Consider the following 15387-nt stretch of genomic DNA (forward strand, 5'->3'; position numbering starts at 1 on the left):
TGCCACCATGCTCGGCTAATTTTTTCCATATATATATTTTTAGTTGTCCAGATAATTTCTTTCTACTTTTTAGTAGAGACGTGGTCTCGCTCTTGCTCAGGCTGGTCTCGAACTCCTGACCTTGAGCGATCCACCCGCCTTGGCTTCCCAGAGTGCTAGGATTATAGGCGTGAGCCACAGCGTCTGGCCTACTGTGGTTATTTTTGAGGGGAAGGAGAGAATACCAAAGGCCTCTCATATTCTAATTTGTATACTTTTGTATGGTTTAAAATTTTATATCAACTTGTATTGATCTCATAGTCAAATAAAACAGTAAAGACATTTACATTCTAAAAAACAAAACAATATATATGTTTGGAGTAGGCAGTATGATATTGGCCTTTGTGTGGTACTCCTTTGTGGAGTGTCTTTATAGTATTTGCTGAAGTGTATCTTGAGCGTCTCCAATCTATTTTATGTAGTTTGGCACATTTTCCCTGTGTAGTGAGAAGATTGCTCACGTCTGGCATCGTGATTCAGGTGTTTCCACTGCATGACAATGAAGCCCTGAAGAAGCTTGAGGACACCTGGTACACTCGGCTTACTTTAAAGTATCAGCCTATAGGTATGTGTCAATACCTGTTGTCTTATAGAAGAGGAAGACCTTTAATGAAAAGTTATGATCCAGCAGTGGAGTCATCTCTCCTGGGCAAATATTTAGTGCTCTGCTACACAGTTCTGATCAGGTGCATGTGAGAAAACATTTTTTGGGGGGAATAAGATGGGTTAGATGACCTATTCATTCTTTTTTTTTTTTTTAACTTTCTAATACTATTCTAGATTGACTGAAACACAGGCTTTCACTAAATTTCACCAACAACACAGGCAGTTCAGAGTGGCCTTCGTGAATATGTATCAGAGTTGGAATAAAAAATTTTATAAGAGTTTAGTTTGCTTGTGAATATTTTGTACTTGAAAATTTCTCTGTCTGAAGAACTAATTATTTAGAGTGGGCCAAGTTGTGCTTATCTTTAGGGCAGACTAGCAGCCTCAAACATTTTTTGAGGTAATTTATACTTATTTTGGCATGTATTAGTGGATCTATCCATTTTCTCTGAATATAGTTATAAGAATAATTACTAATTTATTTGGTATGTGGCAAACATTAAAGTTATGTCAATATGGATGTTCAAAATTTTTTGGTTTGGTTATGTTTTTAAAGTATAAGAATTACATTTAAGCTGATAGATTTTACCTTAAGCAGCATTAGTATCATGTTTTTCTTTAAAGAATGTTTTAATTTTGATTTTGTTTAAGGGAATCCCTCTAAAATAATTTTCTTTCTAATTTCCATTCTGAAAACAACTTATAATGTTATAACAATAAACAAAAATTGTTTTTAAGATCACACTCTGAAATTGTATTTTGAGTTTTTTCTTGTATTGTCTAAAAGGAAAAGTTAGCTTTTGATACTCCCAGGTCATACAATAAGTCACTTATGTTCCACTTATAACACTTTTTCACTTTGTTTGGCATTTAAGTGGCAGTAGATTTGAATTGCCTCTAGAACTTGTAAAGTGACAGTATCTCTTAGCTCCTTCTTAGTAAGGGGAGAAAGTGAGTTGATGGTGAAGGTGGGCATGGGTGGTGTGGGTGCTGTGGAGGGTGCTGGGACTGCTGGTAGTAATAACTGGGGCCCAGGCAAATCTTGAGCTTCCCCAAGATCAAAAGGGGGAGGTCATCTGCTTTGAGCCCAGCACCATGAATACCTTTTTTTTTATTGATAGGATATTCTTTGACCTGATTTAGATTTGAGGTGACTGCATCATACCAACTGTTTTCATTTGCTCTTGGGTTAGCTAGATTTAAGGATAGGAGATAATAGCTTATTCTACTTCACTCTAACCCACCTTCATAGACTGATATGATCACATTGTCTTAAAAAGAAATACATACATATGTATATATATATATATCTTTTAACTGCATGTAATTATTTCTTAAATAATGCCAGCTGGCACACTTCTGCCCACCCCCACATCCCACCCTGGTCTCAGTGCAGGGTGGTCTTATGATCCAGGCATTCCCCACGTGGATGAGGCTGGCAAAGAATGCAGTGTTTGTGACCTTTCTTGGGTTGGTTAGTTTGTGTTGAGTTCACAGAATATTAGCAGTAATGTTGCTTGGACCTTCTTCTGCCCAATGCTTATATGAACATATAGATAGATGGGTTCCTTGGCTATTCTAGAAGTTAATGTGTAGAATCCTATTTTGTGTTTCTGAATAATCTTTCTTCAGTGTATTGAAAAATTTGCCGTGACACATTGATGAAAGTTTATATCTTTGGGTAGGGAGAGCAGGATACTATGGATGGGGAGTCTTATTTGTAAAGAACATTTATAACTATAACACTAAAGTGGGAGAAAAGTGGGGAACATAAACCCCCAAATTAAAATGGTTCAATGGCCATGGCTGAACATAAATCAGAACCTTGGAGATTCTGGGCAAGCACCAAGATGAGTTCTTCTTTGGGAAGAAGGTATCCAGGTGAGAAAGTAAAAGGGAAACAGAGTCAGGGTACCTGGCAGAGCAGTCCCAGCAGCCAAGGCCTGGGCCCTAAGCTTTGGGAAATGTGGGCTTGCCATAATGACAAGCGCAGTCTTTGTACTGCATGGAAGATGGATTCACCACCGCACACTGATTGGGAAATGGGGGTATTAAATGATCCTCACTTAATTAAAAAATGAATGAGCTTACTTGAAATGATTTTAAGAAGTCTTTGGTAGTCTGTACTTAAGTTTTTTCTTTCTTTCTGCTATAGACAATATTCGTGGCTACTTCGGGGAAACCATTGCTCTTTACTTTGGATTTTTGGAATATTTCACTTTTGCCTTAATCCCCATGGCTGTCATTGGGTTACCTTACTACTTGTTTGTGTGGGAAGATTATGACAAGTATGTGATCTTCGCCTCATTCAACCTGATCTGGTCCACGGTGATCCTGGAAGTGTGGAAGCGTGGCTGTGCCAACATGACCTACCGCTGGGGGACGCTGGTCATGAAGAGACAGTTTGAGGAGCCACGGCCGGGATTTCATGGCGTCCTGGGTGTCAATTCCATCACTGGCAGGGAGGAACCTCTCTACCCCAGCTACAAGAGACAGTTGCGCATTTACCTGGTCTCTCTGCCGTTTGTGTGCCTCTGTCTCTATTTCTCTCTTTATGTCATGATGATTTACTTCGACATGGAGATCTGGGCCTTGGGTCTACATGAGAATAGCGGGTCTGAGTGGACCAGTATCTTGTTGTATGTGCCCAGCATCATCTATGCCATTGTGATTGAGATCATGAACCGCCTCTATCGATATGCTGCTGAGTTTTTAACTTCATGGGGTAAGACTTGATGCTTTGTATTCATGTCTTATTTGCCTGTAAGAGATAGTGCTTAGATTGCAGTATCCATATAGCTCCTCCCTTGCAGAGAAGATAGATACTGCTGCGGGCTCATTGTGGAGACATAAGGAAAAGTTCATCAGCTTTGTGAACACTGATCTCCATATCATGGTTATCACAGCTCTCATTTATCAGTGTTAATTACTATATTCTGGGTGCCTTTCTAAGCACTTTATCAACAATAGCTCATTTTCACCTCAGGGCACCATGAAATAGAAGTTATTTCACCATTTTATGGGTAAAGATACTGACACTTAACAGGGTTCAGATAGCAAAAGTAGTGCCAGGCTAATTCAAAACCAATCTGTCTAAAACCTGTGCTCCTAATACTGTAACTGTGTTTTATGCTGAGGGTAGAACAGGTTAAAATTATCTTCATGATACTTGGTCAAATGAACTATGACGAGTTTCATAAAACTGCTGGTCTAGTTGGTGTGGGGCACTGAGGACTGCCCTTGAGCTCAGCAAAGGCAGGTGTTCACCGATGTATCTGTGTGGTAAAGAAAGGACTTGGTTATAAGTTAAAAAGGGTCTTGATTGGCTGTTTATTCTTTATTTATTCATTCAAACAAATATGCTTATGTTATTCCATAGGAAAAAGCCTAGGCCTTAACTTCATGGGCCATAAAGATGTTTTAAATTATTTTTATTAGTCATATTAACAATAAGAACTTCTGTTTACTGAATGCTTTCCTTGTGCTGATACTAGGCTAAGGTTTTATATTATTTCTGATCCTGAGAGTGACACTGGGAGGAGGTTGGTCACCCCTGTTTTGTAGGTGAGGAGGCTCAGTTTCAGGAGGTTAAGTAACTTACTCAAGGTCAGGCAGCGGCTGAGTTGATGTTTGAATCCTGGTCAGCCTAATACTGCCTCTCTGTGTAAGATGACACTTCTCTTCAGAATCTTCCTTTTTGTCATCTTTGTCACTTGGGATCTACACAGTGTCACCTTTTCCAGATGGGGATGGAAATTGTAGTTTTCCTTCAAGTTAATCCTTGTAAGCCACATGTACAAAAATCTTTATTTGCCCTCTTCTTATAGGTTATTATCAGTTTTTACTGTTACTGCTTTTTTGGGTGGCTGTCTGTAGGATCATCTGCTAACACTTCCCAAGTTTCTTTGTGGCAGTACTATTTCAAAAGTAATTTCAGACAATAATGCTATTGCAGTACCATGAAAAATGTGTCCTGGCTTGATGTTCTTTGTGGTAAGGAATAGCCGTGACTGACAGCCCAGCACATTTGCCAACTGCGGCTCTCGTGTTGGACATCTCTGCCCTCAGCACAGATCCCACTTTACCTCATGACAATGCTCCCATATTGTTTGCTTACTGAGAAAAATTACTACTTCTTTTTCTTTTTCTTTTTTTTTATATTTTAGAGAATCACAGGTTGGAATCTGCCTATCAGAATCACCTAATTCTGAAAGTTTTAGTGGTAAGTACAGTGTTTATGTACAAGTTCATTTTGATTATGAAAGTAATGCATACTACTGAACATTTAGGAATATATATATGAAGAGTTGCTTCTAATTTAAGATGTCAGTTAATATATTTTGTGCAGATAGGCAAAGACTGATTAATAAATATGTTTACGTCTATGTTGAGTAGTCTTATTACAAATGTGCGTGTGGTGTAAGACTTCAAAATATAGAAATTAGTATTATAGCCTATTTCCAATTACTTAAAAAACTAATCACTTCATAAACATGTTTCTGTTTTTTTCCTTTTGGTGATTTCTTTGAATGTTTTGCTATTCGATGATTCTTCCAGGTACCTGCAATCTGTTTAGTGATGGAACATTCGATTTTTAAAAAAAATTTTGTTAAAGAAATTTCCAAAGTCCAATAGGTTCCCAGCATGTCTTGATGGGTAGGAGGAAAAAGATGAGAGAAAGCATTGTGTAACCTGCTTGCCGTTCATGTAAAAGTTCACACATTATGCTTCTTTCCACCATTGTTGTAAAGAATAAAGAAATACTAGCTTGAAAGCACCTCATTTATCAGGAGGTTACCTCAGCCATCTGTAACATAACTGAGAATCAAGAAAGATGATGTGTAAAGAGCCCTCTGAACTTTCAACTGGAATTGATTTAACACAGTTCATGTACTTAACTCCCAAGAGAGGGATCCAGGCCCTCACTTAGAGTCTTTGTTCCATCTGTAGCAATCATTCTAAGAAGTTTATCTGTCTGGTTTTTCAGTTTGTAAAAGATCAGAAACCACCATCATGAGGGTGTTTAGAATTCTGGAAGTAGGTAAACTTATAGAAGAAGGACAGGTAAGGAAAGAGAAAGCCTGTCATAGATAAGAATTCAACAATTTGGGCATTAGGAAAGGACAAGTGGCCATATACATCTAAAAAGTCTCTGAAGGCCTCATTCACACTGTGAAATGATTGCTATTTAAAATGTGTTGCTGAATCAGTAAGGAAGTTATGTTCCATGTTGTTAGTGTAAGAAAGCAGGGGAAGATGGTAATGGTTTACAAAGTTCATTTAAAAAGATTATAATATGGAGCTTTTGCCCTCTGAGGTAAAAACACTCCATTTGTCTTAAAGAATTCAGTTATTTGCAAGACTCTATTATTCTTTGACAGTGCCAGATACAATGTCAAAGTGAAAGTACCCATAAGTTAGAGTCTGTTCTTCCTCTGTGGTGCTTAGATCTCTCCCTTCCTTTTTAATTTTATGGGGACAGCATTTCTCAGCCTTCCCAGGGTTTTGCTTTTCAACTTCTACCCTAACTTGGCACCCCCTGTCCTGGGGCCATATTGATCTTACCACTCACTCTCTAGCCTGACTCCCCATCTCCTCACTAATTAAGTGCTCCCTTTTGTACAACAGCAGCCTTCCTCTCAGAAAGTGTTACTACCAAGCAGGAAGTAGCCAGCAGGGGACTGGGAGGCAGAAAGGAAACCTGTTAGTGTGGGTTTGGGGGGAGGATATAGCTGTGGGTTCTTGAGCAGCGGAACTACTGAAGAAATGGCACTTTTTGTGGTGGGATCCCCACCACAAAAAGGTACCACTGTGTATTTGGCAGGGCAGAGGAGTCCGTGCCTGTGGTGACAAAGATGCCTCCCAGGCTAGGCTGGTTGTTATGGCCACCCTTCTACCTCACTGTCTCTCTATGGAGAGGGGAGTCACGTCCATGGGCACAAAGAGGCTTCTTGTCTTGGCAGGGTCTTTTGTGGCAGGGTCCCCCTTGCCAGTGCTACCCAGCTGCCTCACTTACTCCTGGTGGGGGAGGAGAAGTCCGTGGACACAAAGAGGATTCCAGGGCTGGGCTGCTTGTTGTGGTGGGGTCTTTCTCACTAGTGCTGCCTGGCCATCCTGGTATCTGTCCATGGGGCAGAGGAACCCCAGGCCTGGCAGGGAAGGAGAGCACTTCCCTGGGAATCTTATTGTTAGTGGGGAGTCCTGATTGATTCCCCCTTACTGGTTCTGGTGGGTTCCCCTGGTATTGACAGGACTGTTACTTGAATGGTGGAAGAATGAGCCAACCTGGGCTACCAGGTTGGGGTTAGGAAGTGCTGGGCCTTGGTCTCCTCCTTCTCATGGTTGGGGGGAGCTTAAGATGTGCTGGTACTGTGTTGTTCCTTCAGTCCTGGGGACCCAAACCAGTTCATCTTCCTTTTAGCACCTTTTAGCATCCTCCTTTCGTTGCCTCTTACATTGTTTCCAGTGTTTGTTTATTTAGTAAGGAGATAGAGGGAGAAACAAGTCCATGCCATCTTGTCCAGACTGGAAGTCCCTCTTTACATTTTTAAATGTTGTATTTATGGTAGTAATAAAATACCATAAAGCAGTATTTAACATTGTTATCTTTTTTTGGGGCAGTTCAACTTTCTAAATTGCTTCGCCTCACTTTTCTACATTGCCTTTGTCCTGAAGGATATGAAGCTTTTGCGCCAGGTGAGTGTGAATAACAGAAAAGTATCAAAGTTTTAGGTCTTAGAGGTGGTTTCCTATATTCAGCTAATGCTATTGTCTTTAAATTATTATTTTTACAAATATTTTAAATTTTTATATTTCTAAGCTCAACTCTAAATAAAAAACCATTAATAATTACACTGTATATTGTACTCAGCTAAAAAGAATTAGTTGAACCTAACCAACTTACAGAATTAATCATATAGGGTAGTAAAATCAATTATATAGTTTGCTTCAAAACTTGTCAAAGCAATTGTAACAGCAAACATGTAGTATTTATTAATTAAACTTTTTTGTGTGTCTCAGGGTAGGGTGTGATTGGTTTAAAATTTAATTTTTAAGTTAATAAGTTGTTAAACTTTAGAGACCAGTGGATCCTATGCAGTACTGTATCTTTTCTGAAATGTGTAAGAAAGTCTGATATTTATTTTGGTACCTTGCCAGTTCTGGATCACATAATACCAAATAGTAATAAATCAAACACAAATTATTGGTTTCTAAATTCTCTTTTTTATACTTGAAGCAGTTAGCAGTAAAGGGCAGTTCCTTCCTGGTTTTAATGTTCTGAGATTGTTAGTGAGCAGTATTTCAAAGCTTGGACTTCTTAATAGTTATGTGAGAACTTGGGATAATTTTTCAGGAAGTTTAAAAATTTGTCTGATCAAAGAAGATTAAAAGATTTTGAAGTTGTTGTTCTAACAGCTTGCATAAAAGTAAAATTAAATGTGTGCTCTTAACAACTCTTCTAGATACATTGCTATTTCTTAAAAATTATTTTTGAAAGTTGAGAAAGTTCAAAAATAATACATTTGGAATTTATATAAGCTAGATTACATATCTTCTGTGGTCCCATGCGTTAGCGTATTAGGGCATGACTTTTCATTTCTTACACTTTAGAGAGTCTCCTTTATTTAGCAGAGAACAGGATAATGGAGAAGGACTCTTAAAAAAATAGAATTGTAATACTAGCAAAGGTGGTGTGTGATGGAAACACTCATATCCATCTGAGGAAAGTGAAAATTGACACAACATTTCTGGAAACCAGCTCACTTGGTAGCTTTGCCAAGAACCTTAAGTCTAGTAAGTCTTCAGAGATTCGGCAAAGATTCATATACATAGATATCCGAGCAGCAGAATTTATAAGAGTGAAAGTTGGGAGTAATTCTAAATTCATCAGCAGTGTATTGGCCAAGTAAAAATGAATTTTTAATGACATGGGAAAATGCTCGCAATATATTAAGAGAAAAAAGCAATATGCAAAGTTGTGTACATATAGGATAATTATAGTTTTATTTTTACAAATGATTGGAAAGACATATCCCAGATGTAGCAGTAGTTCTGTCATGGTTGAATTATGAGTGGCTTTTTTTTTCCTATTTTTTAAAAACATTTTTATTGATACATAATATTATACATTTTTATGGGAACATGTGATATTTGTCACATGCATAGAATGTGTAATGATCAAGTAAGCGTATTTCGGATGTCCATCACTGTAAGTATTTATCGTTTCTATCTACTGGGAACATTTCTAGTACTCTAGTCTAGCTGTTTTGAAATACACAATACATCATTGTTAATTATAATCACCCTACTCTGCCATCAAACATTAGGATTTATTCCTTTTATCAAAATGTATGCTTGTACCCACAGACCAACCTCTCTTTAACCTCTGCCCCCACTATACCCATCTAAGCCTTTGGTAACTATCATTCTACTCTCTACCTTCATGAGATCAGCTGTTTTAGCTCCCACATACGAGAGAGAATATGTGATATTTGCCTTTCTGTGCCTGCCTTATTTCAGTTAACATAATGACCTCCAGTTTCATCCAGGTTGTTGCAAATGACAGGATTTCATTCTTTTTATGGCCAACTAGGATTCTATTGTGTATATATACCATGTTTTCTTTATCCATCCGTCCATTGATGGACACTTAGATTGATTCCATACCTTTGCTATTGTGAACAGTGCTGCAATAAATATGAGGGTACAGGTATCCCTTTGATACACTGATTTCCTTTCCTTTGGATAAATACCCAGTAGTGAGATTGCTAGATCAAAGGTAGTTCTATTTTTCATTTTTTGAGAAATCTCCATAGTGTTTTCCATAATGGCTGTACTAATTTACATTCCCACCAACACTATATGGGAGTTCCCTTATCTTTAAATCCTTACCAGCATCTGTTATTTTTTTGTCTTTTTGATAATAGCCATTCTATTAATAGCTGGGGTGAGATGATATCTCATTGTGGTTTTGATTTGCATTTCCCTGATGATTAGTGTTATTGAACATCTTTTCATATACTTGTTGGCTGTTTGTGTGTCATCTTTTGAGAAATGTCTGTTTGTGTCCTTTGCTCACTTTTTAGTGAGATTATTTGTTTTGTTTTATTTTTTGCTATTGAGTTGTTTGAGTTCCTTGTATATTCTGGATTTTAGTCCCTTGTTGGATGAATAGTTTGCAAATATTTTCTCCCATTCAACAGGCTGTCTCTTCACTCTGTTGATTGTTTCCTTTGTTGTGCAGAAGCTTTTTAGTTTAATATAGTCCCATTTGTCTCTTTTTGTTACCTGTGCTTTTGAGGTCTTAGCTATGAGTTCTTTGCCTAGACCAATGTCCCAAAGTGTTTTTGCTATGTTTTCTTTTAGTAGTTTTATAGTTTCAGGTCTTATATTGAGATCTTTAATCCATTTCAAGTTGATTTTTATATATGTTGAGAGATAGGGGACATTGTTCTGCATATGGATATCCAGTTTTCCCAGCACCATTTACTAAAGTGTTTTTTCTTTCCCAAGTGTATATTCTTGCCTCCTTTGTCAAAAATCAGTTGGCAGTAAATATGTGGATTTTTTTTTTCTATTTTCTATAGTGAGGATGTATTAGTTTTATAATTGAATTTTAAAAACATTTTAGCAAACTACTTTTTTTCAAAGTTGGCAATATCATTTAGATTCATATGTTGCAGTCAGGATGAGATGACAAAGAACAAAATTTTAAGTTAATTAATTTTCCTACTGATTCTTGACTGGTTTATTTCATATTACAATCTTATTTGTATTATAACTTTATTTGTATTTTAATCTAAGTCTTGTGAAAACGCATAAATTAAAAACATCGTTCTAACATCTGGCCTTTCTCATACTAGTTTTATAAAACAATAGTGTACCATTTATTGAAGATTCCATTTTATTTATTACATAATTGTATATATGCTATGGTTTTATTAATCTACATTGCCAAATATAATTTATGTGTTCCACTTTAGAGCCTGGCCACTCTCCTGATTACCTCCCAGATCCTTAACCAAATTGTGGAATCTCTTCTTCCTTATTGGCTCCAAAAGAAGCATGGTGTGCAGGTGAAGAGGAAGGTGCAGGCTTTAAAGGCAGACATTGATGCTACGTTATATGAACAAGTCATCCTGGAAAAAGAAATGGGAACTTACATGGTAAGTTGGAATATTGCTAAATTAAACATTTATTGAAAGTGAATAACAGTCATGCACTGAATTCAACAAATGTTATACACACTCATTGTGTCAGATGTGACTATGTTATAAGTGCTTTCTGCCCAGTTTTCTCAGCATGAACCACTTTAAAGTTAAAAAGATGGAACTACCCATTTAAATGCTGCTGTCTTGAATCTGAAGTTATGCCTAACAATAATACCAAAGGGCAAGTCTGAAGAATTCTGTGACTGCTTTGTGGAGAAGGGATAGGAATAGTTGCTTTGGAGATGACAGAGCAAGGCAGCATTGGTCCCTGGAGAGGCAGCAACTTTGCTCACTCCTGATGCTTCAAACTGTAGAAAATGGTTGCTCAAGCAATAGATTGAGGCTCATTGCTGAAAAATGGAATGCCAATCTGAAAATTAACTTTTAGTTTAAATTAGTGCTATTGTATAAATATAAAACGGTTCCTTTAAGACCGAATTTCTGGTTTTTTTAAGGAGCTACAAGCAGATCATTAGAGGTTTGGTACTTACAATATTTGAAGGCTCTAGCTCATAAAACCTAACCATGTGTTCAACAGACTTTTATTGAGCTTTGACTATATTCACTATCTCCATAGTTTGGGAGGTGTGTTGCAATCATGTTTGCTTCAGGCCATTGTTTAGTATATCCTGCACCTTCCTTCTTGGTACAGTGTTCTTCCTGGTGAGACAGGTCCTTCAGTGATTCGTTCATTGAGACCCCATTGTTGTTAAACTTTCATAGTCTCATTTTTCATCTTGAATGAATTTGTTTCCTGATTATTGAGTTTCTTGGCTGAATTTCGGTCTTTCTCATATGCTTAAGAATTTTAGCTTGTATGTTCAACTTGAGTAGGAGTTTGTCCTCCTTTTCTCTTTGCTAACTTCTGCCTTATTTTTTGCAGTTGCCCCCACTAAGCTTCCAAGTCCCTAGTCCAGAACCAGGTGTTTGCATCACAGAGCTGCCATCTTGGGGTGACAGTGAGGATTTTGTAGATCTGGTCACAGAGCCAGGAGGTAGTGTGCTCTTGAGACAAGTTGTAGTTCCTGGGCAACAAGTTCTGTCTTTTTTCAGCCCCTCTGAAAGGTGAGAGGACCATTATCCCAGCCTTGGTTTCACTCAGTCGGGTTGGTTCCAGTTGCACTCCAGGGAAGGGGGTGCTCTTGGTTCTCCTGTCTCACAGGATACAGAACCCAGCCACTTCGGGTGGTTCTGAATTACCATCTTGCGTTTTGTCCATTTCTCACCTATGCAGCTGTTTTTGTTTTCGGGTGGCAGTATGTCTTTGATTAAAATATATACTAGCATTTTCTGTCCTTTATTTAAGGGAGAAGATGATTCACAGTATAAGCACACAGCACATCTTACACAGCAACACTCTTTATGTTTATATGTGAGGTGTAGAGAAAACACAGAGGCATGCACAGAGGGGAGGTGAAGAAAAGGAGCATGGGTGTGGTGTGCAGCCATCATTCTTAGATCGAGTGAGTACTAGCATACCATGGGTTAAAAGCTCGGTCTAGTTTGCATTATGGCAGGATCCTTTCCTTGCCTGTGCTGGGGGTTGGTATTTTTGGACACATTTAGTTTACTTCCTTTATTCTCTTTGAGAAACTACGCAGTCATGTCACCCACATTCTCATTCCATCCCCCTCACTTTTGGAGGCTTCATGTTCCCCGCCATGACCTGGTACTCCTGTATCTCCTGCTGCCCCTTCTACCTGCCCCAGCCATCAGGAACTTGCCTGCTGTAAACTAAGCAAACCCTCCACACCCTCTGCTGTTGATGTCCTTTCTCTTTGCTGCCTCTCATGGTTTTGTGCAGTAATTCTCTGTATTGACACTCGTTTCTTACTTCTCTTCCTATAGTCAATTAGAATTTACTTTCAGCTCTTTTTCTCTGAAATTATTTGGGCGAACGATATCATCCCCTGAAGTGTCCCAAACCAAGTTCAGCCTTCTCCATACAGGTTTCTCTTGCTTTCACCCTGGCTCAGTGAATGGTATACAGTAATCCAAACACCATACCCCTTGTCTGAGCAATTCTCATTTGTCTAAAAACTGTATGCCAATGAGGTGATACTGCCAGAATCATAGATCTGATCTCTTCTGGCATCTCACAACATCTGACAATACCTTTTTAGGGAAAGTGAGGGAGGCAATGGTTCTTCCCATGTCAAAAAGAGGCAACTGAAGCTCTATGTTATTAATCATTTGGCTACTAAATCAGGAATAAGATTTGAGACTTTGCCTTCCTGTTTCAGACTCTGTGTTATACAGTACAAGCTCTCAGATGTGAAATAAAGGACACCGTGTACTAATTTCTCTTGCAGGTCCTGGGTCTGTGAGTGAACTCTAGGGTTGGCAGTGTTGTTCCTTAATGTGTCTAAAGGGTCCTGCATAATCTGGCTATTTCCCCTCCTCATCTCCTACAAGTTCCTTTTACTGTCTCTACCGGAGAGACATTGGATATTTGCTATTTCAGTTCTCTCCATATATTTGGAGAGCGGAGATGCTTTCAGGTCACATTTGTTCTAGGTGATTGTTTCCTATGCACTAATTCTTCCTTTTTTCTGGGTGTATTTTCCTCCTGCCTGAATTCAATGAATTTAGAATTGTATTTTCTGTAATCTTATCCTTACTGCTGTAATGAGTCTAAAATAATATGGCCAAGCTCTGGGAAAAAGCAATTTGGCTGAAACTTAAAATATTATTATAAAAGTAATACTTGCTCACTCACTATAGAAAATTTGGAAAATGCAGGACAGAGTAAATAAAGAAAAAGAAATCCTCTGTAATATGCCCACCAAGGGTAATCACTGACATCTCCTGTCCCTGGCTCCACCAGCCCAGGGCTAAGCTATGTCTCTTCTTAGATCTTCACTATCCACTGCTGGCCTTTTCCTGGGAACTGCCAGTTCACATCCAACTTCATAGCTGCTAAGGCTGAATTTTCATAATGAATGTTCCAACTAGAACAATGTATCGCTACACAGTAAATGAACAGCCTCCTATCAAGCTAGCTATTACAGTGGTTTGCCAAAAATGTAAATGAGTGTCACTTTGCACCAAACATTTTTTGTTTTGGAAACTGTAATGATTTTTAAAAGGATATTTCATTTATGTTAATATGTTATTATTTAAATGAATTAATGAAGAAATTTTAAAATTTCTCAGTTTTAATTACTAATATGGTAAATATCACTAGCTATAACTCACATAAACAATAGGTCTTTAACATCTTCAATAATTTTTAAGAGTTTAGGGCTTTTAAGACCATAAAGTTTGAAAACTGCAGATCTAGAGTAATCCCCTTGCCGTTTTTCAAGGCATTGGCTTTTGTGAATCCATTGTCTGATTGTTTCTTCCTAAAATCTGAGTTAAACTTTGGACGTATACCTCTTGCAGCTCACCAGCAGCTATTGACATCAGGTCGTCTCACTTGGTTACACTGCAAAGGTTCTTTTTCATTTTGTAATGAATAAGTGATCTCTGGGTAGATACTTTGAGGCTTTCCTCTTCCCTATACATGGTATCTCTTCAAAAATGTAGTTTCTAATTTTTTGTTGCTGGCATATGGTAATGCTGTTGTTTTTTGTATCTTTTACTCAACAACTTTGCTGAAGTCGCCTATTATTTCCGATATTTTTTCTATAGATTTTGTTGGATTGTCTATGTAGACAGTTATTTTAGCTATAAATAATGGACATTTTCTTTCTTGCTTCAGTTTTCATCTATTAGGCTCACTGGTGTGTTCAGTTTGGATAGAAGTAGTTACTATAGGAATCTTTATCTTGTTTCTGATTTTTCATATTCTCACCATGATTGGGTACTGTGTTTGATGTTTTTAGTAAGTAGCTTTTTATCAGTTTAAAAATGTTATTTTCTCTTCCTTATTTACTAAGAGTTTTTATCATGAATGATACTTCATCAAATTTTTTTTGCTTTTATTGTGATTATCATATTATCTCCTTAATTATTTAATGTTTTTATTTACATTAATAAATTTCCTGAGGGAATGCCGTGTTCACATTTAAATGATTTACTAATTGTTCAGTGTTTTTTATATACATTGCTGTGTAGAGTATGCTAATATTTTATTTAGAGTGTTTGTGCCAGTGGCAAATAATTTTCCTTTCTCAGTCACTGAGGGTAGGGTCCTTACGTTATTTATTGTGGAAACTCTGTTTCTAACACAAAGCCTAGCATTCAGCACTCACTCAATGTAATATTGAATAAGGAACAGTTTAAGGAAGAGAATAGCCCAGTCCCTGCTGTCTGTATACTGATTGTTACCTTCACTCTATACTTTCTTTCCTTGCCATTCAAATCTGCACTAAATAAATATGGTTAGGATAGGGAACTCTGAGATATGATGTGAAGAACAAGTGGGATGGATCACCTGGAACCTGAAACTTTGCCTTCATACATTTAATAAATTAGATATGTAAAATTAATTATGATTTTCACAGACATACCATAGTATTTTTTTGTTTTGTTTGTTTGCTTTTTTTTTTTTTTGGAGACAGAGTCTCATTCTGTCACCCTGGGT

General features: G+C 37.6%; 1 protein-coding gene across 2 annotated transcripts in view; it reads left to right on the forward strand.

The window, feature by feature from the left end:
• The window catches only part of ANO10 (anoctamin 10), a 240616-nt gene that overhangs the window by 29687 nt on the left and 195542 nt on the right, over nt 1-15387 (forward strand). Inside the window, exons 5-9 of one of the 2 annotated variants that reach the window (XM_012638749.1) lie at nt 485-604; nt 2801-3370; nt 4812-4867; nt 7267-7341; nt 10629-10811. In XM_012638749.1, the coding sequence (XP_012494203.1) occupies nt 485-604; nt 2801-3370; nt 4812-4867; nt 7267-7341; nt 10629-10811 (1004 nt within the window). The remainder of the gene's footprint in view (nt 1-484; nt 605-2800; nt 3371-4811; nt 4868-7266; nt 7342-10628; nt 10812-15387) is intronic. The other variant, XM_012638743.1, reaches the window with a different exon arrangement.

This window comes from Propithecus coquereli, unplaced genomic scaffold, assembly GCF_000956105.1.
Source record: "Propithecus coquereli isolate 6110/MARCELLA unplaced genomic scaffold, Pcoq_1.0 Scaffold1, whole genome shotgun sequence".
Classification (NCBI taxonomy): Eukaryota; Metazoa; Chordata; class Mammalia; order Primates; family Indriidae; genus Propithecus; species Propithecus coquereli.